The sequence below is a fragment of the Syngnathus floridae genome, chromosome 15, assembly GCF_059516105.1.
Source record: "Syngnathus floridae isolate MCC-2025c chromosome 15, RoL_Sflo_1.0, whole genome shotgun sequence".
Lineage (NCBI taxonomy): Eukaryota > Metazoa > Chordata > Actinopteri > Syngnathiformes > Syngnathidae > Syngnathus > Syngnathus floridae.
Window position 1 is genome coordinate 5,985,667 of NC_142427.1, and position 25,061 is coordinate 6,010,727.

The 25,061-nt window shown below is 43.9% G+C and overlaps 3 protein-coding genes across 11 annotated transcripts in view; 1 reads left to right on the top strand and 2 right to left on the bottom strand.

Annotated features, from left to right (window-relative positions):
- Positions 1-15,067, bottom strand: part of LOC148386091 (ryanodine receptor 1-like) — a 33,268-nt gene extending 18,201 nt beyond the window's left edge. For all 6 annotated transcript variants that reach the window (XM_088397591.1, XM_088397592.1, XM_088397589.1 and 3 more), the window contains exons 1-56: positions 14,887-15,067; positions 12,945-13,064; positions 12,770-12,868; positions 12,661-12,681; positions 12,515-12,589; positions 12,333-12,411; positions 12,160-12,272; positions 11,994-12,093; positions 11,815-11,911; positions 11,665-11,739; positions 11,429-11,585; positions 11,201-11,365; positions 11,005-11,126; positions 10,738-10,924; positions 10,532-10,667; positions 10,351-10,446; positions 10,052-10,170; positions 9,805-9,938; positions 9,482-9,723; positions 9,217-9,409; positions 8,926-9,142; positions 8,718-8,822; positions 8,520-8,623; positions 8,366-8,449; positions 8,123-8,282; positions 7,878-8,025; positions 7,587-7,792; positions 7,345-7,519; positions 7,027-7,235; positions 6,596-6,954; positions 6,385-6,514; positions 6,143-6,303; positions 5,916-6,078; positions 5,760-5,846; positions 5,468-5,694; positions 4,363-5,389; positions 4,085-4,285; positions 3,897-4,008; positions 3,684-3,827; positions 3,304-3,577; positions 3,115-3,229; positions 2,911-3,043; positions 2,746-2,840; positions 2,543-2,678; positions 2,288-2,474; positions 2,097-2,208; positions 1,899-2,019; positions 1,667-1,836; positions 1,371-1,591; positions 1,198-1,288; positions 929-1,069; positions 700-863; positions 518-596; positions 356-445; positions 150-290; positions 3-80 (exon numbers count right to left, since the gene is read on the bottom strand). In XM_088397591.1, coding sequence (XP_088253717.1) covers positions 3-80; positions 150-290; positions 356-445; positions 518-596; positions 700-863; positions 929-1,069; positions 1,198-1,288; positions 1,371-1,591; positions 1,667-1,836; positions 1,899-2,019; positions 2,097-2,208; positions 2,288-2,474; positions 2,543-2,678; positions 2,746-2,840; positions 2,911-3,043; positions 3,115-3,229; positions 3,304-3,577; positions 3,684-3,827; positions 3,897-4,008; positions 4,085-4,285; positions 4,363-5,389; positions 5,468-5,694; positions 5,760-5,846; positions 5,916-6,078; positions 6,143-6,303; positions 6,385-6,514; positions 6,596-6,954; positions 7,027-7,235; positions 7,345-7,519; positions 7,587-7,792; positions 7,878-8,025; positions 8,123-8,282; positions 8,366-8,449; positions 8,520-8,623; positions 8,718-8,822; positions 8,926-9,142; positions 9,217-9,409; positions 9,482-9,723; positions 9,805-9,938; positions 10,052-10,170; positions 10,351-10,446; positions 10,532-10,667; positions 10,738-10,924; positions 11,005-11,126; positions 11,201-11,365; positions 11,429-11,585; positions 11,665-11,739; positions 11,815-11,911; positions 11,994-12,093; positions 12,160-12,272; positions 12,333-12,411; positions 12,515-12,589; positions 12,661-12,681; positions 12,770-12,868; positions 12,945-13,064; positions 14,887-14,934 — 8,745 coding nt within the window. In that variant the 5' untranslated portion in view covers positions 14,935-15,067. The remainder of the gene's footprint in view (positions 1-2; positions 81-149; positions 291-355; positions 446-517; positions 597-699; positions 864-928; positions 1,070-1,197; positions 1,289-1,370; positions 1,592-1,666; positions 1,837-1,898; positions 2,020-2,096; positions 2,209-2,287; positions 2,475-2,542; positions 2,679-2,745; positions 2,841-2,910; positions 3,044-3,114; positions 3,230-3,303; positions 3,578-3,683; positions 3,828-3,896; positions 4,009-4,084; positions 4,286-4,362; positions 5,390-5,467; positions 5,695-5,759; positions 5,847-5,915; positions 6,079-6,142; positions 6,304-6,384; positions 6,515-6,595; positions 6,955-7,026; positions 7,236-7,344; positions 7,520-7,586; positions 7,793-7,877; positions 8,026-8,122; positions 8,283-8,365; positions 8,450-8,519; positions 8,624-8,717; positions 8,823-8,925; positions 9,143-9,216; positions 9,410-9,481; positions 9,724-9,804; positions 9,939-10,051; positions 10,171-10,350; positions 10,447-10,531; positions 10,668-10,737; positions 10,925-11,004; positions 11,127-11,200; positions 11,366-11,428; positions 11,586-11,664; positions 11,740-11,814; positions 11,912-11,993; positions 12,094-12,159; positions 12,273-12,332; positions 12,412-12,514; positions 12,590-12,660; positions 12,682-12,769; positions 12,869-12,944; positions 13,065-14,886) is intronic.
- A 382-nt stretch (positions 15,068-15,449) lies between these two features.
- Positions 15,450-22,246, top strand: nfrkb (nuclear factor related to kappaB binding protein). 3 transcript variants are annotated; one of them, XM_088397594.1, is made up of 25 exons: positions 15,450-15,545; positions 15,833-15,987; positions 16,062-16,263; positions 16,343-16,708; positions 16,826-16,930; positions 16,999-17,072; positions 17,151-17,232; positions 17,298-17,490; positions 17,568-17,679; positions 17,748-17,874; positions 17,974-18,051; positions 18,136-18,212; positions 18,282-18,328; positions 18,405-18,465; positions 18,548-18,722; positions 18,797-18,903; positions 18,983-19,106; positions 19,303-19,382; positions 19,489-19,679; positions 19,751-20,021; positions 20,095-20,274; positions 20,491-21,192; positions 21,433-21,539; positions 21,627-21,762; positions 21,872-22,246. In XM_088397594.1, the coding sequence occupies exons 2-25, from the start codon at positions 15,862-15,864 to the stop codon at positions 22,010-22,012; spliced, it is 3,864 nt and encodes a 1,287-aa protein (XP_088253720.1). In that variant the 5' UTR covers positions 15,450-15,545; positions 15,833-15,861; the 3' UTR covers positions 22,013-22,246. The 3 variants fall into 3 exon arrangements, with proteins under 3 accessions (XP_088253720.1, XP_088253719.1, XP_088253721.1); XM_088397595.1 differs by lacking the exon at positions 15,450-15,545 and having other exon boundaries at positions 15,816-15,987; positions 16,343-16,470; positions 16,537-16,708; XM_088397593.1 differs by lacking the exon at positions 15,450-15,545 and having other exon boundaries at positions 15,815-15,987.
- On the bottom strand, positions 22,229-24,755 carry tmem45b (transmembrane protein 45B). Of its 2 annotated transcripts, none has more exons than XM_088397597.1 (6): positions 24,603-24,755; positions 23,785-23,982; positions 23,503-23,715; positions 23,227-23,411; positions 22,941-23,083; positions 22,229-22,725 (listed from the first exon to the last, which is right to left on the bottom strand). In XM_088397597.1, exons 2-6 carry the CDS (start codon positions 23,972-23,974, stop codon positions 22,614-22,616), a joined length of 843 nt encoding a protein of 280 aa, XP_088253723.1. In that variant the 5' UTR covers positions 23,975-23,982; positions 24,603-24,755; the 3' UTR covers positions 22,229-22,613. The 2 variants fall into 2 exon arrangements, with proteins under 2 accessions (XP_088253723.1, XP_088253722.1); XM_088397596.1 differs by lacking the exon at positions 24,603-24,755 and adding an exon at positions 24,316-24,576.
- Between the last annotated feature and the right edge of the window lie 306 nt (positions 24,756-25,061).

Here is a 25,061-nt window from a genome sequence, read left to right on the forward strand (position 1 = left end):
ACCTGGAGGTCTCTTGAGAGAGCCATGTGAGTGATGTCGATGGGTTGTGGACTGTAACCATGACTTGGGTCGTAGGTTGCCTTGAGAGGGCATAATTGTCACATATTCTAAAAAATAGGTGCGACAAGCAGCATTGTGCTACTACGTACCTGAGCCGTTTGGGAAATTTTCCGTGATGCTGCTTTCTTCTTCTCAGTCTCCTCCTCCTCTCTGGCTTTGTCTATGGTCCACTCCCAAGCGAGCATTGCTTTGACTGACTCTTTGATGGGCCAGCGGTAGATCTCCTTATCCTGCAAACCGGAGGGTCATCATTGTCAGAAACATGTCAAATACATTTCACATTTTACACACTTACTTTTTCTGAGAAGGTCTTATATGGTCTAAGCATTGGGTGAGATTTTGCGTTTTCATCCATGACCTCACCGTAAGACCAATTATTTTGGATCTAGAACACAGAGGCAAATTGTGAATCAATAGATTGCTCGTTATTAGAGAGAGGGAAAAAAAAATACCCTACCTTTTCAAAGGCCCATTTATCATGGGTATATTCAGCATATCTGTTGATAAAGGCGTCCAATCTTTCGGGGATGATTGTGCTGTTTAAAATAGATGATAAATTGAGGTTTAGCTCAATTTTAAAGTGATTATTTAAAAGGCATAATGGAGGAAAATAGGAAAAATAAACAACAATCAGCTCACTTTGTAGTCTCCACTGGTTTTGGATCAAAGTTTCCCTCTGCATCCACTGAAGCCTTCTTTTCAGTCTTAGAAGAATAGCTAGCGTCTACGTAGTCTGGAGGAATGGCACCAGCGATGGCACAGATGCACGGCATTGAGATTTTGAAAATCTCTGCATCAAATTTCTGTTCATGACGACAAGTCGTTAGTGTTCTTAAGCACATTTGGTTTATATTTATCAAAGTGGTACCTTGTGTGCAAGGGACTCAAATATGCCCCAAAAAAGCTTGCGGGTCAGGTGCAGCTCTTCCTCTGATGCAACTCCAAAGTTGGCCCAGCCATTAGGGAGACAGTAATACTTCCAGCAACGCTCATAGTGGTTAGTCAACAACTGCACACAGAGATGAAAAAAAATTCAGATTTCTGACTAATTCATTCTCAGCAATCACAAAAAAATCAAAAGCATGTCAATATGATGCGTTGAATTATTTTTCTAAAACCCTTAAAATGTCCACTTACTTTGAGTGGCATTTTGGCATACTCATTTAAAATGGGAACATCAAAAACCAGCCGTCGTAGCAGATGCTGAAGCATGGATGGCCGGAGATGCCTGCAGTCAAGGACCAGACAAAAAGCTCAATGATCAAACTAAAAAAAAAAAAATACAAATTTTGTTAGGAGAGTCTTCATACTTGCACAAAGCCATAAGGCATTCCTCAATAATATCTCGTTGGGCCTTTGTGAAGGCTCGTCCGCGAGACAGACGGTAGATTGTGTGCAACATGGAATCAATCATAATGGCTCGGTGATCGCTGCCAGCAAATAGCGGGGCGCATTTGGTGATGAGTGGCAGCACAGCAGAGCACAGGTAGCGATTCAAAGCTAATGCCATCTCAGTAGTACTGAAGGCAGCCTAGAGGAAATATAAGCCAACAATAAATGACATGCTTATCAAAAGGCCAAGCAGCACCGTGTCCTTAAACATCACCGTGTCGAGAGAAGCGGCGGCCCTCATGTCAGGCAAGAAGCCCACCTCCAACACGTGGAGCAAGAAATCCTGATTATCAATACCGTACACTCTGTCCAGGAACAGAACCATGGGAGCTTTATGATCTGGCACAAAACTGGCTGACATCTTTGGTTCAACGATGCTGTTGTCTAAACAAGAGAAACGATGCATTACAGGGACATAGCTGGCAAAACAAAAAATAATTTGTTACCTTTGCCAAAAGAGGGAATCTGAACCGGAAGGCTGATAACTCCAACCAAATCCTCAAGCGGGACCAGAGACCTAAGTATGGCTCGGATCCTCAGAGCCTCACCCTTTCCAGCCTGGATCAGCTGCAGCAGACAAAAATTGGCTTCTTCGCAAAAAGTTTTCCTTACAACTTGTTTGATAAGTCAAGTAAAGAGCTTACATGCATTTCAGGGGCACACCGACCCAGCAAGTCAATAAGTGCCGAGTAGAATGACATGACAGCGTTTCCCAGGTGCACCTTATTTTCTTCATGCTGCTCCTCACCACCAAACCTACAATGGTTTACATTAGAGGTCACGTGCACATTTTATTTTCTTCGTTCATTACCACCAGTGGTGCTTAGTATCTTACATGGGAAAGCGTCTGTCTTTCTTAACACTGGGTCCATCTCTTGCAGGATCCTCTGATATTTTGATGGCCTCTTCAATGGCAGACAGGAGTCCATTCCCACCCTCCCCTCTGAGGGCTGGACCAAAGCATTCAGGTCTACGGATGAGCAGGCGCACCACGACGTTGGCATTTTCCTCCACACTCTCTCCTGGGGAAACCAAATAGTTGAAAACATCACATACTGTAAACGAACTAAGGCAAAAATACAAAACAGACCATTTACAAATACGGCAAAACGAAGAAAATCAAGGTATTTCTCTCCACCACATGGATTCCAGCCAATGTCAGGGTATCCCTTGGAGAGGAGTATTGGACAGCTCTGTAGCCCACATCCAGCCAGATACTTTACCACCTGGAAAGACATCACTCCACTCAAGTACTACTTCTTGTATATTTTTTGAAAGCGTGTTGCCTTTCACCATCTCGAGGTCTTGTTCCTGCAGGGCCAATGCCAGCTCATTGTTGTCAATACAAGAAGCTGCCGCTACATCCAAGGGGGTGGAGCCACGCATTCCTACACAACAACATATGAGACACGGCTTCATAACACATGACACACACAAATCACACACAAATTCAATCACCGAGGCCAATGCCGCTGTTCTGCAGCAGATAGCTGAGATGATCAAACATAGAGCGCTGGTTCTGACGACTGATGCGACAGAAATAGCACAGAAAGCGACAGCAGTTTGTCACCACTCGAGGGAATCTGATCTCCTGCGGACATGGGAAACAATTTAGGTGCATATTCAAGCCTGTGATTGGTTGGAGTATATTTTAAAAAGTACCTTAGAGTCTCCGCCGCCCAGTACATTAACCATGACTTCCATGACCGTTTCATGCATACCCAGAGCTCTCATCAAGTTTGGATGCTGATAGAAAACTTTGTTGCTCATAATATTCCTATGGAGGAAAATTCATATGTGAATCAAGAAATGAGCATTGGGTATGGTAAGGTGTGAGGGATAAAAACATACCCAATACTTTGAATCATGAGTCTTTCCTCTTCTGGACCCATCTGGACAATAAGCAGCGAACGTATCTGCCCTAAGCACTCGAGCAGATCCATAGTGTCCTGAATGGAAACTGCATTGATGGTGTAGGCCTTGGGAAGGGCACGCACGAGCTCCCCCAATCCGTCATACTGTCTGTGGAGGAGGCTGAACATCATACGAACAAGCTCCGGGTTCTGGATAAAGGACTCTTGGGCCCAGTGGATCGTGGAATGTGAAATGAGTTCTTGGAGCGTGCCTAGGATCGACACAGTATATTCTTATTTTCAACAATCATAATATCGCTAATAATGGCTATTGTTGTCATTGTTATTTTTGTGTGGGAAACTTCTGAGGAGGCTCACTTGGTTTTTTATCTTCCTCTGGCTCTGGCTCTTCTTCTACCTTCTTCTGGCGTATCTTCTTTACCCTTTCCAATAAACGAAGCAGTCGTCCACGCACTGAATAATCCACGACTTCTTCTTGTTCCTCTTCCTCAATATGAACACCTGATGTAGAAACATACGCAACTTAGATGGTTGAGAGTCTGTGGGTGTGCTGGATAGTGCTGAACTAACCGCAATGTCCCAACAAAACATTGTGAAATGCTTGCAAAGCCTCGCGGACTTCATCTGGAACTGGGCAATCTTCATCTTCAGCACAATTCTTGAAGTTCATGAGCATGTTGACCTAGAAGGTGCATAGCGAAGACATACGAAATGATGTCATGTATGTGAAGAGCCAAACTCCAGAATACTCAGAGTACCTGCTCTTGTGGTGGCGAGCGGAATTCACGGGTCTTGCGTGCCGTCTCGGCTGCACTCATGGTGAAAGCCAACATGAGTTCATTGTACCGCTGCCTCTGGTTGGACTGGATCTGGCTCACAAGCTTGTCTGAAAATGCAATGATGGCTTCTACCCTGTGTCGAAGTTCGCAATCGCAGAAATATTGCAGAAGAGTGCACATCTGAAGAAGGGAGAAATTGGGAGTAATTTTTAAAAGAAGTTGGTGTATCGCATTCATTTTGAGGATATAAAAGCTACCTGTAATTTGACAGATTCTGGTAGCTTCATCTGGAACAGCCCTTGCTCTAAATGCTCCGCTTTAGCCTCACCGCCGGCTTCACAAGACTTGATCTCTTTCTCTGTTTCTTCTGCTCCTTTCTCTCCATTTACTGGCTCAGTCTCATCAGCTATTTCTTCATGTGGCATGATGGATTCTACCAGCTCCAGTTCTTCTTCCTCCTCTTCTTCTCCAAGGCCGTCATCATCAAACTCCTCCTCCTCCTCCTCTTCCTCCTCCTCAACCTCTTCTTCTTCCATGACATCTTGCTGCTCCTCATCTTTCTCCACTTGAACTTTCTGTGCTTTAGGTTCCTTCTCTTCCTTCACTTTAACAAGTTCCTCAACAGGTTCCTCCGGCTTCTTGCCACTGAAGACCGTTGGCTCGATCATCTTCAGGATATGGGTGACGTCTTCATCGTCAAACACGCCCATGATGAGAAGGGTACTGATGAGCTTCAGGATTGGAACAAAGTGGAACTCAACACTGCCCCCTACGGGGTCTCTCATAGCTTGCCCTCCGTCTTGCACAGCCTCAATGAGCATGGTTAGTGCTTTGGTCTTAAGCACCTGCAAGGGAACTGCTGGACTCAGCGTGTAGATGTCTGGATCCGTTCCAACAAACCCAGTAGAGGAAAAATGGAGTTTGGGCCGCAGGCATGTGGTCAATCCAACGCCGGGTAAAGCGTGTGACTTGTCAGAGTACAAGGTGATACTGCGTGTTTCATCTGACATGGGAACTATGAATTCCTTGTTGGTTCCCAGCCGGTTCCTCTTTGCAGACTCGAGGTGCATGCTAATGAGAAGGTCATAGAAGCCGCTTCTCATTGGTCCAGGTAGGTAAGTGTTCTCTATGGCATAGAAGAGTTGGGATTCATCCACATGGCTGCACAGAGCATGAGCCACGCGGTTGTTCCCGAGGGCACACACTGAGCCGTACAACTTCAGAGTGTGGTAGTGGAACTTGAGAAGGTCCATGCGTTCCGACAGCTCCAGGATGTCAATGCACCTAGAGAATAATTTACTAGAAACTAATTTTGCGCAGTTATATTTAAATTTCCTCTACATGGAGCAAAATGACACTGACCTGTTTTCTTCTGGAATATGGAGGGCCATCATGGTGAGTGGCTCCTGACACTGAACAAGCCAGCCCAGTCTCTCGCTAATGCGTCCTGTCTCTGGAGACAGGAAGTGGTTGGGCATGCGGCTCCAGATGACTGGGGTGAGCATTTGGACATCCAGTCTGGGCGGGCACTGGGGCACCGGGTTCTTGCGTTCACTCCGGAACATGGCGGCCGAGATGGGCATAATGTTCTGTTGAAAAAATAATGCATTAGAGAAAAAAACAATGAGGGTAGTTTTATGACTTTAAAGCTTACCTTAAGTTTTCCAAGCTCAATTTGAATCATATTCTGACTAGAAGGTGAGACAAAGACTGCTGGGAATAGTTTCGTGTTGGGTTCCACCTGAAACACATGACACTGTTAAAATAATGCTTTCCACAGAAAAGCACAATTGACTGAATGTTCCTGAACCTGGTAGAAGGTGTTGATCTCTTTCCCATTAGCAGTAAAGGTCATGAGTCCCGTATCCAAATCAATCAGGCAGCCAATCACAAAGTCTTCCTGGCTGACTCGGGTTTGCTGGGAGCTGCTGAACTCGCCTCCCCACACCATGTAGCAGTTACTTCGTTTGATACTATGGTGAGAACATCGAAAGAAATCAAGACTGGCAAGCGAACGTTGTCATGCTTGTGACATACCTATCATGGATGTTGCCTTTATCGTCACCCACAGTGACTGTTACGTTCCTGACTTTGTTGAGATCAAAATGAGGATCATATTGGTGATAGTCAGGCGTGATCCAACCCACCCACACACAACTTGGTTCCTGGCCCGCAAACACTCGCACGGAATAGTAGTACTAATGAAGAGAGGAGTTTCAAGTCAATTATTGGCAGGATCTCTTGAAAACTGGCAATGGATTGTGGAAAGGATTTCATACTGTGGTGGTGTTGAGGATGATGTCCATGTCATCCCTGTCATCTGGCACTACGTCTTCTACTAAGCGGGGCATGGCGGGAACAACAGGTGGTGGGGTTATTAATGCAGCCTTCTTGGCCTTGAAAAGGAATCTGTCAGAAATAACAAGTGTGATTACTATAGAGGACAAGTTGGAACATCCCTAAAAAAAACAGCCATACGCCAACACAAACCCCTTTTTCTTGCTCTTCTCAGTTGAGGCGTCCTTCTCATTCTCGCCATTTTTGATGCCAGGTATCTCCTTAGGCACTGAGGGTTCTTTCTTCTCTTCCTCCTGCTCTTTACGGCTGGCTGACTTCTTGAGTATTTCAAAGTCAGAATCCGGGTCCACCTCTACCACCTCGTCTTCAGGGATTGTGAGGGTGCGAGTGAGGAGGGTGGTCCCTGCAGGGACTTTGAAAGTCTCGTGGAATTCCACAGGCATGCTGAGCCTTAAGAACAGCAAATCTGTGTTGGCGTTCTGGGATCCAAATGTCTTGTGGGTCACCTTGAGACAAGGAGCAGTTTCTACGGTGCCATCACCACGAGACACCTAGAATGCAGACAACGACAATAAATAACCATGCGAACATTTATGATAGGAAAACGAAGGCTGAGAAAAGACCTCAATGTGAGGATGATCAGTTGGGACAGGAATGTACTGAGGGAGGCTCTTGCTAAACCACATGGTGATGTCTCTTTTCATGTTGATAGCAAAAGGTTCGAATCCCTCCTGCAGTCCGCAGATGGTAAAGTAGCGGAGGCTGCTGACGTTCTGACCCAAGTTGATCCGGCCCACCTGGGACAAGCCAAGACTGCATACAGGTATGAAGCCTATGGATTTTCCACAGAAAATATGTCAATTAAATGGAAGGTAAGGTATAGTGAGGAATGAGTGCGATAGTATGTTTGGTTTGTCGGAGTGATTTGTTAATCTGCTTACCTTCTCCGATATCAATATCCTTAAAGGCCATCTCTGAGCCCGAGTCGCTGATCAACATCTCTCCATTGAGTGTGAACATGATGTTCATCTCGGTGAGATCAATCATGCAACCCACCACGTCGCCAGACTGCCACTGTCGGCCAAATGATTCATTTCCCACGTGCCATCGTTGGGCCTGAAAATGAAAACAGTTTATGTGGCTATTCACTCACTACCGCTTGGGAAGAATTCCTCGCTCCCACCTTGAAGCCATTGAAGACGTAAGCCAATTCATCTGCTCCAAGTTCAGTGTCTGCTCGAACGCTGGGTCGGGCCCAGCCCACCCTCATCTCTCCGACCGTCACAGCCTCAAATTCAAAATACCACTTGCCCTGTGTAACCCCATAAGACTTCTCTGCTCTGAACACTCTGATCTTATCTCCACGAGTGCTGCCTGCCCCAGGTCCACCTGCATGAACACAATTCAAGAATTTTTCAACAAAACCTAATCCTGGTGGAAATCATCTTCTTTCAGACTTATTATACAAACATACTGCACTCTTGGTCAGGTGGTTCAATGTTGTATCCGTATCCGATTAGGGTTCGAACTGCAGCGCAAACCGTATCTCGGTTGGTCTTTTTGGTCTTTTCATCCAATAAATTGTAAGGGACCAGACGAGGATTGCGTTTGTTCATGATATCCTGTTCAGGAAAACAATTGGAGTCACAAAGTTGTTTTCTGTTTACATTCTAAAAATATATGTCATATAAAAACTATGTTCTGGCTGCTGAAAATTACCTGCACAATACTATAAGTCCACCCTTGGCGAACGCGGTCTCTGGCCCACACGTTGTGTCCGTTTTCTGCCAGTCTCTCCACCAGTGTGTTCTGATTAGGAGTCAGCTTGACATGGTTGAGGTCCAGAGGAGCCGGTTTATATCCATTGCTCTGCATGTAACTAAGGAAAAAATGTTGTCATTTAAAGACAGTCATGAAAAGCTTATTTGGGAGAACTAGAATCACAAACAAAGACCGGCTTACGTCTTTGGAAGCTTGGTCCTTTTCAGATTTTCCTCTGCTTTCTCATCTCCCATTCCTACATGACACCCCAATGCCAGCAAAGTCCTTTGAAAAGAATTGTATGGGAAGTTAGAGATTTTTTTATGATTATTACTCAACTAAATCCCTGACTTACTTTAGAGTCTCTCCTGACATTGCTAAATTGTAATTTTTCTCCGGTTCGGGAAGACTCTGGAAATCAACCAGGCATGGGTGGAGCTTCTTGTTGTCATCGCGAAACTTGATTGATCCATTGAAATGGTAGCAGAAGGGTCATTTGAGGAGGTGTTCCTTAAACAAACATTTTCATATGACTTTAAGTACAGGAACTCACTGATCCATAGGTCCACCCTTGCTCAATGCGAGTTACAGCCCACAACTCGTGACTGTTCTCTGCTAGCTTCTCACGAATACGTTCCAAATGGGGAGGGAGTACAATCTGGAAAGATTTGCAAAACACATGCAAGTGAAATTCTCATCAAGTTTTCATGTTTGCTTCAGGAGCGTGGCAGAAGATGAAGATGAATAAAAACAGCCTTTACCTGTATAGTGTCCACAGGACAAGGAGTGAAAGCTGTGTGGGACAGCGACTGTGTTGGACCCAACAGGTTACGCACACCATCAAAATCGTGCTTGTACTCCTTAATGTGCTCAATCCGCAAACGATCCCTGGGCAGCACGGCCTCGTAACAAGGAGCATAGCCCGGTGGTGGGAGGAACTTAAAATCACCATGACGCCCTCCAAGAAGAAATCGGAACCTTGCAATTTAGGAGGAAAATGTTAGTCCTGTAAGATCAACAGTCAACTTGTCAGAATTAATAGTGTCCAGTACTTCACGCCTGCAGAGAAGCTGACAACAGGGAAGAAGAGGCCGTCCAGATTGAAGTTCTCAAACATGCCCTGGACAGGATGACCATTGATTCGGAAGGAAATACTGGGTACGGTCAGGTCCAAACAGCAGCTGATTACATCTTCTGCAGCTAGAATGTGCTGATTGGGTGTGGCAACATGACGTGGAACACGTCCTGACAACAAAAAAAGGCTTTAAAAGTGTGCAAACTCACACTGCTCAAGTGACAATACTATATTTACTCTACCTGACCAAAGATGAAGTCCATCAAAACCATATGAGTAGAGATCATCCCCAACACCGTTGGCCCCCCAGCCCTCCCCTCCACCAGGGTAGGGACTAAACCCCTCGGTCAGTGCCCATCCCACACGAAGGTGATACGGCTGAGCTGTGAGGAAGGGTTCCACATGGTCCACCATCACCTCAAAGTACCACTTTTTATACTGTGTGGACCCTTCGCATGTTCCAAGGAAAATATTAGGTCTCATGCTGGAAGAAGGTCACAAAACAAGTTACAGATTTAATCTTCACATTCATTTTACTGACAACTGGGCTTATAAAATGACCTACCTGGTGACATAATTAATAATGTTGGTTTGAAGTAAAAGGTCACGACCGGGGAGCAGATTCTCTGTTATCAAGTTCTGGTTTGACCTCACGGCCACACCGTTGCACACACATAGAGAGCAGAGCACATCCAAGACCTTGATAACGGAAAGACAAGAAGAACGTTCTGGTGCCGCCTTGCATCTTGATACCACCTATACAGCACGTTTTTTTCCAACACGCTTAAAACATACCCTTACATGCTACAGACCTTGTGATTGCGTCCGTGCTTGTCCAGCAAAGAGATGATGGACTTGATGTGATTTTCCTGGATTATGTTCAACACCTCCGGGCTCTCAATTAGAACACAATACAACACCTCCAGGATTCCTATAATAAAAAAAGTTTTAACAATGACACTATAGGCAATGTTTAAGACTAATACTAAAAATAAAATAAATAAATAACATTTTTTTAAAAAATAATAAAAAAATAGATAAATAAATGAATAAAAATGAAAAGAAAAACTAAAAACAAAAACAAAAATACATTGAAATGTTTTTCAAGTACCTGAAGAAGCCTCCAAACGATCCAATTTACTGACCAGCCAGTCGAGGTTATCGCAGAACAGCGCACAGTTTGAACGATTACCTCGGATGAGAGATGCTTTGGAAAGAAAAAACATTGCTAATGTACCATAAAGGTAAACAGAGGATGTACAAAGGCAGGACAACTCCCCAGGAGGTCATACCTAGCAACTCGTACAGTAAATTTACTATCTCCTTCCATGACTCTGCAGCTTCTTCTCCAGCATATTCTGAGAAGTGAGCAGCTGTGTTGTAAACATTCAACCTATCAACGCAGTCCAGAACGAGCGTGATCATCCCCTGTCAAGAATAACAAGGACTAAATTAGAAGAGGTCTTGCCTTAAACAGTCAAAGAGGAAGAAGACAAACCTCCTCTTGAAATAGGTTTTGTCTGTTCTTGAGGGAACGAAGCTTGAACTGTTTATCCTCATGCTCCAGCTCTTCTTCCGGTGGGCGGAAGTAAAAGATCAAGTCTTGAAGTGAAAGCACCACCGTGTCCATTGGCAGATGAGGCGGGTTTGCTGATTTATTTTTCCCATTCAATGCATCGAGACCTCTGGAGTTATATGGAGAACAGAGAGAGGTTACACAGAACCAAAAGACGGACATCTTAGAGAAGGGTGTGTGAAATATTACTTGATGAATTGATTGAAGAGGCCTGTGGTGCTGTAAATCATTCGAGCAGCTTGAGACTCTTCGGTTTGAGAGCGTGCAACTGTCAGGGCGTCATCCATGTGACCTTCTTTATGGAGGATGGCCTATCAATTGAAAAATAAAATGCAATCTTGGAATGATATGTATTCAAACAGACGTATTGTGCAATGTGGAATACCTTTCTCTTCAGGGGACCTAAACGGGCAGATTTAGCATCAACAGCTGCGTATGTGAGCCAGAGACCAGAAGAGGCATGTTGCACAAAGCACATGGACTCTCCATACTTAATCTCTGGAATGCCCATTCCTTCCACATCCCGCTTCTGTGCCACTTCGATTTTTTCCTGTGGTTCACATATAGAGTGATCTCCTCATCAAAGTCACAAGGAATTCACTTTTTCACTTACTTTGGAAATTCTGAAGCAGAAGGCTGCCATTTTTGAATTGGCCTTCTCAGGGTCTACCAATAGAAGGCCCTTTTCCTCATCCAGGAGAAGGTACCTTCCTGTTGTGATGTGACGAATTCTGAATGACTGGCCCCATTTAATATGACCGCCACTCCATCTAAAGTTCCAAAAAGCACATGAAAAGACAAACTGTAAAGTCATTCAATGTGCAAGTTTGCAATTTTCAGGAGACTCACGCGATACGAAGTGGCTCGAGTCGCCACAAAGAACGAGCATGACTGCATACAGCTCCTCCTTCATAGTGAGCAACTCTTAAAAAAGACAAACAAAACCATATCAGGCATTTTATGTCCAGATAGAAATTCAATTTAAGAGTTTTTGCTCACCTGCGCTGGTCATCCCCTTGGTCAGCCGCTGGGATTGCCAAACACTCATCCATGTGACCGTGGAAAAGCCTGAGCACGTATCCTCCGGTCAGAAAACCTGCAGAAGAAGAGTCACGCAGCTGGAGGAGAGCAAGTAGGTTTTTAAGATTAAAAAAATAAATAACTATAGGTAAGTGGACCTTCAGCGAGTTCGCAACCCGACATCACAGGTGTCATAGTCCACAAGGTTTGCATGAAGGAAGCATCGACCATCAAGTCACCGCTGGCATAGGACAGATGCTGCAAAGAGATGTCAGTTAGGAATTCGACAAAGCAACAGAGCAAGTAGATGTAATTTGTATTTACCAGATAACGCTCTGAAGAAACACTGACAAGAATGAGGTCATCTCCCACTCGGACCTTCTCGCCTTCTGATCTTTGCTTGGAGGCCGGATGGATGGTCCACCAGCAGGCCTCTCCTGTCACATCACAATAAATAGATAGGTTGCTTCAAGACCTAAAATGAAGACTACACCCACCTGTGGAGTCCTCCTGCAAGCCCACATCAAAAGCCAGCTTGTCTGTGAGAGAGCGTGACGTCGTCAAGCAGCTCAAGTACTTTCAAAAAAGAAGGAGAGGTGAATTAAAAATGGAGATTGGCAGACAGAAAGTGAGAAAAGGCAACATGCTAATTTTGAAGCATTAGTCAAGATGTGCTCACCATGTTGGAGTGAGTGTGCTTCAAGAGAATGGCATGTCCGTACAGCAGAGTTCGATGACCTCCACCTTGTGACGACTTGGGAAAAAAAATTGCAACCTCTTGAACCGAAGCAGAGAGGATGAGAGGAAAATTGTAACTAAACTTACCCATTTATCCAAATCAACAGCCTATGGGTGGGGAAATACAAAATGAAATGAAAAAGTTAGATCCTGTGTGTCAGTAATTCTTATTAAGAACATGGAAAAGAATGGAGACCTCATCCACAGAGGTGTTGGACAGCATCTCCTGCAGCGCTCGCACAGATAATGACTGCTCCAGTATGAAGCAGCAGATGGCCAAGTCGGGTGGTACATTCTGAAACACAACAAACCATCTCTTTAACTATACAAACAAAGAAATACTTTGGGGTAAAAAGTCAGCTGCACACAACCTGAGCGTTGGACGTAGTCTCCAGGAAACACAGACGATTCCCAAATCCTTCGCATGAAAGGCAGAGCTTGATCTGCTCTTTCAGGATGGAGGCTGTGCTTTGCAGAACCACATGATCATCCTACAAAGATGATGTCAAGTAAATAAATTGCTTTTGGGCTGGGTGTCAGACAAGACCGTTTTGAAGATATTCTTCCGGTCATCATTTCATTTTAGCTTCTGTTAAAACGCATGACAGATTTTATTGTTACAGCATTGGCCTCAGATCACTGGCTCCATGAATTTGGTCGCTCCCCCTCTCATGTAAGCCCTCTATTTCAAGCCGCTGCACCTGCTGTTCACGCGTCTGCTTTTGGAAAGCACCAGATATTTCAGATTTGACTGGAAAGAGTGTCCCACATTGCCCCGCTCCAAATAATCCAATTAGTTTGGCTTCCTCACATGACGGAATTTGCACTATGAATTTCTTTAGCTAGGATGCACGCCAGGGAGAAGTGCTGCAAATATCATTTTGGTAACAAGATTCGCACAGACAGGTCTAGTGTTTACTCGGTTAAATCATTATCTAATATATTTCATTTGGTTTTGTATTGAAGGCGGACTTGAAGTAAAGAGCGAAGGTAGATTTTCCATTCCTGCATCTGCGGTCTCTTCTAAACGTTTCTTTTCTTTTTTTTTTTTTTTTTACTTAAATGGGTCTTTTAAGTTTTTCTTCGCCCTTCCTTGTTGCCGGGTTTAGATCAGGGGACGCTGTTGATATTTGTCAAGAGTGGAAACTCTTTGAGACTCTTTATGTGATTAAGGGCTAGCTGCTATACAAATAAACTTGATTTGACTTTATTTGAAAAAAAATGTGGTCTTGGTGCATCCCAACTGATTATCAAGGAGTGCAATCATCCTGGCAACAAGAGGCTGAGTAAATTTCTACCTTTAAGATTAAGCAGGTAAATTTAGAAAAATATGCTAATTATTAGATTTACAATAACTATCAATGAAACTAACAGGTCTACAGTGCTGGCACAACAGTCTACAAACAGTTCTGTCGCGCTGACATAGTAAATAACAGATGGACGTGTCAAATTTCTATGACGTATCTCAAAATTAATGTGTGTAAAAATATGTCGCTGAAGGATGCCAGATAGTCTGACCTTCAGACAGAAAGACGGCTGTTTATGCATTTATGCATAATACGACACCTCAGGACTGAAAATCAGCTGTAAAACATAGAGTAAGTATTATATGCAACAAGCGTGTCATAGTGAACATGGCTCTAATAACCTCAGCAGCCCAATTCTCACAAGGACTGAAGTAAGCAGGTGCTGACTTTGAAGCTGCTAATCCTCACACAGTATATATAGAACCCGGGCAGCAACTGACGCAAACTTTATGAAGCATTGTTAGCATACTTCACCTCAGTCATGCATAACAATAGCAACTGGAACGTTATTTCAATTTATTCTTTGAATAAAATAGTCGGCACCTTTTGACATGATAAGACTACTGTGTAAAAAATACACCTATGTATAACTGGGTATAATGTAAATCCGGTTAATTTATTCCATAATAAATTATGGGTGTGATTCAAATAATTGTTTCTATAAAATCAATGGTGGGAAACCTAAGGGCCGTGGGCTATACAAGGCCAACATACATAAAACCATCCGATGAACTGAAAAAACAAGCCTCAGCCTATTATTTTACACACTTTGTTTGTGTGATAATGGTTTCTTCTCAGTCTTAAACCAGTGCAATATCACATATCCAAATGGATATAAATAGATAACAATGCCTGTAAACAAAGCCAACTGTTGTTGCCAATCTGAATCTTGTGTAGGCATTCAACAGCACCCAACAAATCTATAATCTATGAATGGCTGTCAGAAAGACTAACTTTTTTTTTTTTTAAAGTCTTTAACGAAGAAAAAGCAAACAGCATCGCTTACTGTCCGCAAGAACTGAATCTCTTCCTCTCCATCTGCACCTTCGGCCATTCTGCGGAGGCATTAAGAGCACCACCCTGACAGAGAATCAGGCTTCACGGTTCTCCTGGTGACTTCCTGGGGAAATGTTCCTGAAAGGTTTCTGAAGGGCGATGGGGGTCCTGGACCCCCCCTCTCTCTCTCTCGGACAGTTATATGACAGCCGAGGGATTGACTGCTCATTCATTATTGCATCATGGAGAGGAGGAGCAACTGGACAAGGCAGTACTTCAAAAGTTAGTTCCTCCATTTTAAGTTGGTTTTCCAATTATTCTCACAGGTTTGAAGTACTATAATTAGGTGGAGTAAGTGTTTAAAGGAGAGGATTTTTAACATAAACTTACAAAAGTTGACTATTGAAAGTTTATATTTGAACAGCTTGAAGAATTGGTAGAAGAACATGATGTAACTTTATCGATCCGTTTGACCATGAATTAGTTGCGTTCAATTTGAACTTGGCTTTCAGTTTCAATTTGTTACAAAAAAAAAAAGTCATACCTAGTGTAGTTCGTCTTTTTGCCTCTAGAGGAACACAGTGATCCGAGCGTGCCATTCGACGACGTCATTTTTGTACCAGAAGAAGACCTCCCCGTCTGCGATATCAAAACATAGGGTGGGCTAAGGTAAGAAACAACCTTTAATGTATTTGAAAAGTGTTGGATCGCTTCTGTCGAGACAAAAAAATATCGCAGCATGCAGTGCATCTTCGGTATATGCGTTGGAAGGCTTGCTTGAATAAATTCCGTCTCCGCTACTTACGATAAGCTGCTGTCATGCTACAACACACCTCCTTGTTTAGTATCACAGAAAGCAAGTCGTCCGTTAGAGTGCATTTAAAAAAGCTAACCGTGCAATAATGACATAAATAGTATTCACACGTATCATATGAAATTATGTTGTGGTATTTCAGTCCCAGTGAGGGGGCAGCGGAGGAGCAGGATGGATGTCCTGACTCACATACTTACAGACCCCCTCGAGCCCAAAGAGGAAGAGGGTGGACAGATCACCGAGGAATGCATGCTAGGAGACTGCAGGGTCAGCCTGCCTGAGGAACTACTTGAAGATGTAAGTGATGTGCGGCTGAACATTGCTTTGACAGTGTGGATTATTGATCACTTTGGTCACTGTTTTGTCATCAGCCCGAAATCTTCTTCTCTGTGATGAGTGAAAGCACATGGACTGAAGTGCTCTCGGATTCCCAGCGGCAACACCTCAGTCAGTTTCTGCCACAATTCCCCGACAATAACAAAGCAGAGCAGGGCAACGTCGTCGATGACCTGTTCAACAACAGAAATTTTCATTTTGGAAATCCTCTTCATCTTGCACAAAAATTATTCAGAGGTAATTTACACACTCGGTGATTAATCTACTTTCAAAAACGTAACTTTGCTCAGAGATGGTGTTCATGATCCAAACACAGATGGTTACTTCAACCCTGAAGTTGTCAAGTACAGGCAGTTGTGTGCCAAGTCTCAGCAAAGACGACAGTTGTACTCACTTCAGCAATATTACCACAGGCTGCTGAAACAAATCCTCGTCTCCCGAAAGGTGTGTTCAGCAAAATATCGAAAGTACAACAATACCCAGAAGTCTCAATATTTGTTCTTGTTTCAGGAGTTATTAGATTTTGCCGTTCACAATGGTCTGGACTTTCCACCTAAGAGAAAGGTACAGACGAGGAGTCACGCAGAAATACGAGAACAAAAGGTTAGAAGAAGACTGAGACGCATTTTAAAGGAGGTGAAAACTGAATGTGGAGACAGTAATGCTTCATCTGATGATGACGGTCAGTATTTTTCTTCATTTCTCACAATTTTTTTTTCGTGTCTATTGCAAAAGATAAGGTGGCTTAGGTTATTAAATTCATTTACCTGCATCGGTGCTTTATTGCACATGCAAATAGATCTAACGTTGTGGACACCAGCACCACAGTCACCGTCCTCGCCGTCACCCACCGTCTCCCTCAGAGTTGTGCCCAGCCTCTCTACCCAAGATATGAGGACCACTGGTGAGTACTAACTTTGTAAGTGATCCCCGTGTTTATCATCATCAGCATCGAAGTGTGATCTCCTTTAGAAAAAACCCAACTTGGAGAGCAGGAATTGAAAGCCATGCTACAAAACCATCGGGAGAAGAGGAAGCGACAACCAGTAAATAATGTTTCCATAGGATTCAAATTGATGTGGTGTTAATTTGTACAGTGTATCACAGACGACTCTTCTTGTCAGGATCATCCAGACTTGATGACCTCTGACATTCACCTCAGTGACATACTCTCCAGGGCAAATATTGGTCGCAAATCAGCCTTACGTAAGTGAATCCACTCCACCAAACTATCTCTTCTGTTACCAATACCGTCTTTATTTCTCTTCCAGCGCTTTTTGAGCTGTCTCTGCCGAAGAAAAAAATCAAAGAAGAGAGAAAGAAGAAGAAAATGAGAACAGTCAAAGTGGAATCGGAGGATCCCTGTGATGCTCTTACTTCAGACGTCCCAGCTGCCCCTCTGGCGAACATCATTAACTCCATGCCAGACACGCCGTTGACCCCGCTGGCCAACATCAAGGAGGAGTACGTTTGGCACAGAGCTAAGAAAAAGCATCGAGAAACACCTTCGTAACATCTTAGCGTCATCTTTATCTTTGCAGAATCCTGGAGGAGCCTCCGTGCAGCCCGGTGGTCGTGGAAGAACTAGCCGTCAGCTTCTTCAGCCTGTTGGAGAGCATATTGAGGACGGAGCACCTGGCCAGCACTTCAGTGGTAGATTCACAACCTATGAGTTGAAAGGCCTTCTTGGATTGTAACGGCTTCTTGCTGATGTGCTCCAGCTGGAGGAGAAAGTCCAAATGTGGCAGATGTCTCCTGCGAGCTCACTCAACGCCTGGTTTTCATCTGCTTCCTGCTGGTCTGACTTGGTCCTCCACGCCTTGCAGTTTCTCGCTGGAGAGAGTAAAGGCATGGAAAGACATTTGAGCATTAACTTGATATATTTTTTTTCTACTAGTGATTTTAAATCGGGGATATTGAATACTTTTGTTTTGTGTCGTCTTACAGAAGGTGTCATGGCGCTCCCCAGCGGCTTCCTGCCATTTGTGGAATTTGTCGATGAAACACAGCAGTGGAAGTGGATCGGTTAGCGATGGAGCTGTGATTGACGGTCCTAATTGATTTCTTTTGAGTCTTTGTTAAGATGAATGTCTCTTTGCTTCATTTTAGGCCCCATCCAGGATGCAGAAAAGGACTTAATTGCACTTTGTCAACTGTGGTTGGATTCTAAAGATTTTGTGGTTAAGGTATTAGAAAAATACAAATATCAATAAAAATGCATATGATTTGTTTCTAATTGACTTTGTCATCCACAGACTGAAAGTGAAGAGCTATCAGAGTTAACACCCCCCATGCCACGAGTGTAAGGATCAATCTATGCAAATTTAATTAAAATTAATATTTGTGATTTTTTTTAGCTGCTTAAATATCTTTAACAGTTCGACTGATTACGTGGTGAGACCCAGCACGGGAGATGAAAGACAACTCTTCCAAATTCAGGTTTCTTCTCTCAATTGTTTTGCTGTTCTTTTTCTTTTTGTCGTGTACATGCTAATCATGTTGTTTTTCTTATGTTGATTAGGAACAGCAGAGATACAGCCAACCCCACAAAGCTTTCACGTTCCGCATGCATGGTTTTGAATCGGTAGTGGGGCCCGTCAAGGGAGTGTTTGATAAGGAAATGTCTCTCAATAAAGCTCGGGAGCATACGCTGTTGCGCTCCAATCGCCCGCCTTATGTCACCATCCTCTCTCTGGGTTAGAGCGTCGCCCCGTTGTTGTGTGTGTGTGAAAGCAAACAGAAGCTTTGAACTTTCATTTCTTCCGAATAGTTCGTGACGCAGCAGCCAGGCTTCCCAATGGAGAAGGAACTCGGGCAGAAATCTGTGAACTTCTCAAGGACTCACAGTTTCTTGCCCCTGACGTCACAAGTGCACAGGTAGAGGCACTTTTTTTCTCTGAAACTACTTTTAGGTTTGATAAGCTCTCCGTTATTAAACCGTTCTTGTGCCATCTAGGTGAACACAGTTGTCAGCGGTGCTCTGGATAGATTGCACTATGAGAAGGACCCCTGTGTGAAGTACGACATTGGTCGCAAACTGTGGATTTACCTGCACCGCAACCGAAGTCAAGAAGAGTTTGGTGAGCACCAATGAGGAGGTGGCAGCAGCTTACCGCTTGCAATGTATTTGCTAGCAGGACAAGATGTATTTTTCATTTTAGCTTACAAAAATCAAAACTTCACCATCTCCAGTATTTTGAATATTGCATTCACAAAATAATTATCAATCTATAAATAAGAAATGGGCTATTAAATGGTTTCTTCCCTCCCATCCAGAGAGGATCCACCAGGCTCAAGCGGCTGCCGCAAAAGCAAGAAAAGCACTGCAGCAGAAGCCAAAACCTGCGTCCAAGCCTGTGAGACAACCAGCCTGTTTATTATATACATTTTTACGATGCTATTATACTAGTACACTGTTAGTTCTCGGTTTTGAGTGGAAAACGTTCTATTTTATATCCTTAGAAATCAAGCAGTAAAGATGCAGGAGGTAAAACAACGGGATCTTTGGAAGCAGGACATGATATAGGTCCCATGTCGCCGACAGCGTCTACTCCAACCCAAAACACTTCTGGCACCCCAAAGTCACCCTTGCCCTGCACGGTCACGACACCAATTAAGACTACAGTCCCTGATGCAATCAAATCCAACCCAGGGTGCGTTTGTTTTTCTCGCTGTTGTATAAGAACTACCCTTTGCGTGAACTCACCTGTGTCTCTTGTTGCAGCGTTCTCCTAGTGTCTCCACCTTCCTTGCCTCAGCTGGGCTCAATCTTACCCACCAGTCAGGCCAGCCCAGTCACATCTCAGTCTCTTCCTTCCCAACACGCGGCCCGAATAGTGAGCCACCTGCAGGCAGGCTCACTCCCTCAGGTTCGGGTCGTCTCCACTCAGCCCGGACTGGGTTCTCTGTCAGGAAGTCAGCAAGCTGCTTTGGTTCACCAGAACCCTCATCAGATCAGGATGCCAGTGTCTGTGGCAACCAAGGGCATCTCACAGGTAAAAGGCTAAATGCCGAAGTGGAGATAAGAGGTCTTGTGTTCTAACTACCTTCATGTATTGTCAAAAACAGGCAGTTGTGTCTGTGCCTTTGAGGAGCCAGTCTGCTAGTCCTGTACAGGTGCCCAACACTTTGACGGTTTCCACGGCAATGGTGGCCAAAGCTCAGACTGTGTCACCTGGCACCCCAGCCAACATCCCCACATCGTCGTCGGCTGTGCTGCAAGGAGTCGCCAGCCAAACCATCAAACAAGTAAATCAGATAATAATCATGAATTAATTAATTAATTAAAGAAATAATTAAATATATATTAATGAAATGAAAAAAATGCTAAATCAATGCAACAAATATTACATGGCTCGATTGTAAATACTCTGGATCAGATTACAACAAACAAAAAGTGGGCTATATGTGACCTGCAGGTGGAACTTTGACCTGCTTAATGGTTTGTATTTTTTTATTTCAAAGGTGTCCATCACAGGCCAGTTAGGTGCGAAAGCCTCAGGAGCAGCCGGAATTCCGCTTACCACCACAAACGTCCGCATCCAGGGTAAAGATGTCTTGCGCCTTCCGCCCTCCTCCATCACCATGGATGCCAAAGGCCAGACCGTACTGCGGATCACGCCGGACATGATGGCCACGCTCACCAAATCACCCGTGGCGACAGTCAAACTCACTCCTGACTTCCTGGGCACGACCACCGGCGGCTGTAGCAAGAGCATATCGGCCACGCTCCACGTCACGCCCCCGCACACCACTGTGTCCGCCTCTGCATCCTGCACAGGGGAAGTACATGCCGCCAAAACAGCGCCTATCTCTTCCACCCTGCTGAAAGCCGCAGGCGACACAGCCATACGCCTGATGCCCACTTTAGGCGTTACCGTGGCCGACCAGAAATCTCGCACCTTCTCCACCGTCAGCTCTCCGGACAAGAGCGGCACCACCATCCGGATCATGCCGGGCCTCGGGGTAATCCCGCAGAAGCAAGGTCAGACCATCACCATGACAACTGCCGGCTGCAGCAAGCCCCTGACGGTATCCGCCAGCGGAAATGTCATGGCTGGCGCCAAGAGCATCACGGTGGCCTCGGGAGCCTCGACTTCTCTGAAGCTGGGTGCAAACACAGCAACCATGCGCCAGGTGCCTGCTCCGGTTGTCAACACACAGACGGTAAGAGAGTTAAGACATCATGTTATCAGACTGGTTCTGCTAGTATTTAATACTTAAACTTATCGGCTTGACTGCTTCAACTTTTATTGGTTCCTTCTATTTTTGGTGTAACAAAAGCACCTTTCTCCACTGACGTTTGCATTCACAGTAGAACACTTGGATGAATGTTTATGTTGATCTTTATCTATTACCGTTGCCGAAACACACAGTGACAATGGCATTCTTCTCATTTGGTCATAGGGCAAGTTACCTGCCCGCATCACAGTTCCTTTATCAGTCCTCAACCAACCACTGAAAAGTAAAAGTGTGGTGACGACACCAATTGTGAAGGGGAGTCTCAACACAAAGTAAGTCTCAAAATATGCACTGGATTTAAGATTAACCTGATGGCCTTGTGTGATGTTGGTTGTCCCCTTCCTCCTGTCGCTGTGCAGTATCAGCAGCTTGGGTAGGAACATCATCCTGACCACCATGCCTGCGGGTACCAAGCTGATTGCTGGGAACAAACCGGTCAGCTTCGTCACAGCGCAACAGTTCCAGCAGCTCCAGCAGCAAGGACAGGCCACACAGGTTTGCGAGGAAGCACATCTCTTTTTCACATTTGCCAGCAATAACAGCCTTGAGTCATGCTGTACAGCAGTAATGGGTTGCTGTTAATGCTCACCTTTTGTTCGTGTAGGTGCGAATCCAGACAGTCCAGGCACAGCAGCTCCAGCAGCACATGGCGGCAGCTTCCGCCAAATCCGTCTCCACCGTCGTCGTCACCACTGCGCCTTCACCGAAATGTCCACCCGATCTCCCACCTGCGCCTCCTCAGTGATCTGTACTTGCCATCTTGCGTCCTGTTTTTTTTTGGTGTGTTTTTTGTAATTTTGGCTATCAGTGTGTAATATTTTCTGTGTAATTGGCAAGCACGTTCATTGTTCTCTGTTAGACAGTTATTCTTCTTTTTAAATAACCTTAACTACATTTCATCTATTTCATTCCCTTTAATGATAAAACTGAGATGTTAAATTACAAGTATTTACATCATTGATTAAATCTCATAACTTTCCGTTGTTTGCATTTATTGTAATGATTGACAAGAAAAAGAATTCAAACATCAACTTCTAAATTTCAGGAGTGGTATTCAGTCTATTCACATCTTAAAATGTAAGGCAGCCTTGTGGTTTGAATAGTTCTGAAGTTTGACATTCCTGCATGATCTCCAAATAAGTGCGTTCGTTTTCAGTAGGTTCCTCACATATTCTAAAAATAGGCTTTGGGGGGGGGTTCATCCAAGACTCAATTGTCCACAGGAGTGTGACTGATGAATGAAAAGAATAGAATAACTGATTTGAAAGAAGAAAAGTAAGACTAGACAGACTAGTCCAGTTCAAATACTAATTTTCAACAAAACAAGTAGGAATATTTTTAAGCCGTTACTCCTCTTCTGATTCTTCGAGCAAAGCTTTTTCGGAGTTTGCAGAGGACAGTTTATTTCGCATCACCATCTCGATGTCTTGCGCTCTTCGGGAGAATCTCTTTATGGTGCTTTGGGGGATAAACAAAAAAAAGGGCAGTTTAAAAGAAAAATTTTGTCGCGTTGATCGAATAGTAATTGCAAAGACTTTATAGAGTGCAATTTGATTACGGTCTAGTTTTTAATACAAAAAATAATATATATTTTAGTTCTTACAACTACAATAAAAAATTATTAATCTCCAGAAAGTTGAATTGTGTCGCTAGTAAAAAGACATAATACTCACATCCAAACGGCAGCCGAGGTGCTGGAGACAACAAACAAAGCTATCGCCAAATGCCAGCAGAAGCACATAGTGACAAACATGATGTTGCTGTGCAAAGTCAAATCCCACTGCGGCCCGCTCAGTGGGTAAAGAACAAAACCGATCTAGAATGAGATTCAAACGCTGCTGTCAACAATAAGCACTTTAGGAAAGGTGTCATTGAACAACAGTTGAGCCCCCCCTCCAAAAAAACCCAGCCAATTTTGATGCAGTTCTTGTAGTCCATCTCAACACTTGTTAGTACTACCTGGTAGAACCACGAGCCCTGCAGAATGAAGAAACACGCTTTCAGCATCTCCAAAATAATGTTGTCTCTCATGAACACTTCCATCATGGTGCTGGCCGACCCACTGAACACGGCCACCAGGAGCAGGGAGTGGATGTGGGCGTCCAGAGGGGGGCGACTGTGCACGTGGTAGTAGAACAGAAAACCTGGGTCACAAAAAACAAATTGTAGCTCACAAAATGCATAAATCATAAGCTTTGTGTTGAACTAAAACTTCTCTAAACTTCTTCATCTCACCTTCCACAAAAAGAGCTAAGGAGAGAGTAAGACGGTCCACGCCAAGTGGCACCAGTTTGCACAAGGTGCTCAGCACCAAAGCTATTCCCGAGATGCCGAAAAAGAGGTACATGGTGCTGTGCTGCCAGTTCATCAGCTTGACCCACGAATGGTTATGCGCGTCATAGAGGTGAGCATGCGGCCCGTCCACAACAAACTGTTCCACCATGATGCCTGAGACGGACCACATAGATTAGAGCAAATTTGGAGTGGTTCAAAAATGTGTCAAGATGGAATACTGACCGACAAATGAGGCAAAGATTTGCAACCCTGCCTCGATGTAGTCCATTCGTTTAAAGAAAGGAGGCAAAACAACTCTGCCTTTGGGCTGTTTTTTCCTCCAGTAGTGCTGGAGTGTGTGTTTAACTGTCAGCCATAATCCAAAGAGCAAGAAGAAGGAACCAGGTATGGCGTGCCCCCCAAAGTTGGCCATGGTGAGGCCTGAAAAGAAAATGAAACAGGAATCAATCGATTTGGGAGCCACTTTAAGATTTCTATTTTGTTTAAACTTTAAACATTTCAATGATATTCTGATACTTTGTCAAATTGTCATAACTCCTGAAAAGAAATAATATACGTATATTGTACATAAAAATATATTTTAATCACGTCAATACGTTTAGCATATATGAACCCAAGCTTGTGGGCAAGTGTTTGCACATTATCTAGAAAGAAATATACGAAATATCCACCAGCATACAACTTATTTCACAAATTGGCAAGTTTTTTTTTTCTCACCATCAACCATTTAATCGGAAAATAAATCAGATTCACCTTAGCAGGTCCAGGATATCCCGTTTGAGAAGTCAACCAGTTCCGCAATATAAACTTTCCAATTGCTTCCGCAAACGAATACGGTTCAACACTATAATTTACTATTTTGTAAATCTGTAGCAAATCTAAATAACTACATGCGATAACGATTCATCTGGAGCTCGATTTCCTCTGGCAGTGTTTGTAGACAGCACGACAGTTTCGAACGGGTCAAACGAGTTTTCCAGGTTGAATGTGCCAACTGTCCCAAATGTCAGAACTGACGATCAAAAAGGTCGTTACGATACCTCAACTTTCACCACCAATTTCCGAGGAAAAGACAGGAGATTGCTTGTAAGAGTACGATCGTTGCCACCTGTCACGCTGTGGAAAAAGCCAGTGCGTGTTTGCATCCCACGGCCCCACCCAATTTCCCCTTCACCCCTTCCTCCTACGAGAACATTTCTTCCTGAGAGTCGCATAAAGGGTGAGGGATAACTTTGTAAAGATAATCAACTAATCCTTGCCTCTCCAATTCGAATAAAATATTTTTTAAGGAGAATGAACATAAATTCAGTGGGTGGCATAAGACTAAAAACTGCAAATCACTTTGCTAATGTATAACCAAAATGTCAACAGAGGTCACCCCCAGATATGACCCAAGACATCACAACTGAGCATTTTTGTGTAATATTTAGAATTGTGTTACAAGAAAAGTGTAAGTTATTTGGGAGATTTATGGAAATAACACTTTAAAATGAGTAAAT

Bases quoted from the DNA above. Each gene is read 5' to 3' on its own strand.
- nfrkb (XM_088397594.1), top strand. From the start codon at position 15,862: ATGGATGTCCTGACTCACATACTTACAGACCCCCTCGAGCCCAAAGAG. The intron at 17,491-17,567 runs GTACGTTTGGCA...TTATCTTTGCAG, and splicing joins CTGGCCAACATCAAGGAGGA to AATCCTGGAGGAGCCTCCGT. The intron at 19,107-19,302 runs GTGAGCACCAAT...CCTCCCATCCAG, and splicing joins CCGAAGTCAAGAAGAGTTTG to AGAGGATCCACCAGGCTCAA.
- tmem45b (XM_088397597.1), bottom strand. From the start codon at position 23,974: ATGGCCAACTTTGGGGGGCACGCCATACCTGGTTCCTTCTTCTTGCTC. The intron at 23,716-23,784 runs GTCAGTATTCCA...GGTCCGTCTCAG, and splicing joins AATCTTTGCCTCATTTGTCG to GCATCATGGTGGAACAGTTT. The intron at 23,084-23,226 runs GTAGTACTAACA...ATCTCATTCTAG, and splicing joins AGGGCTCGTGGTTCTACCAG to ATCGGTTTTGTTCTTTACCC.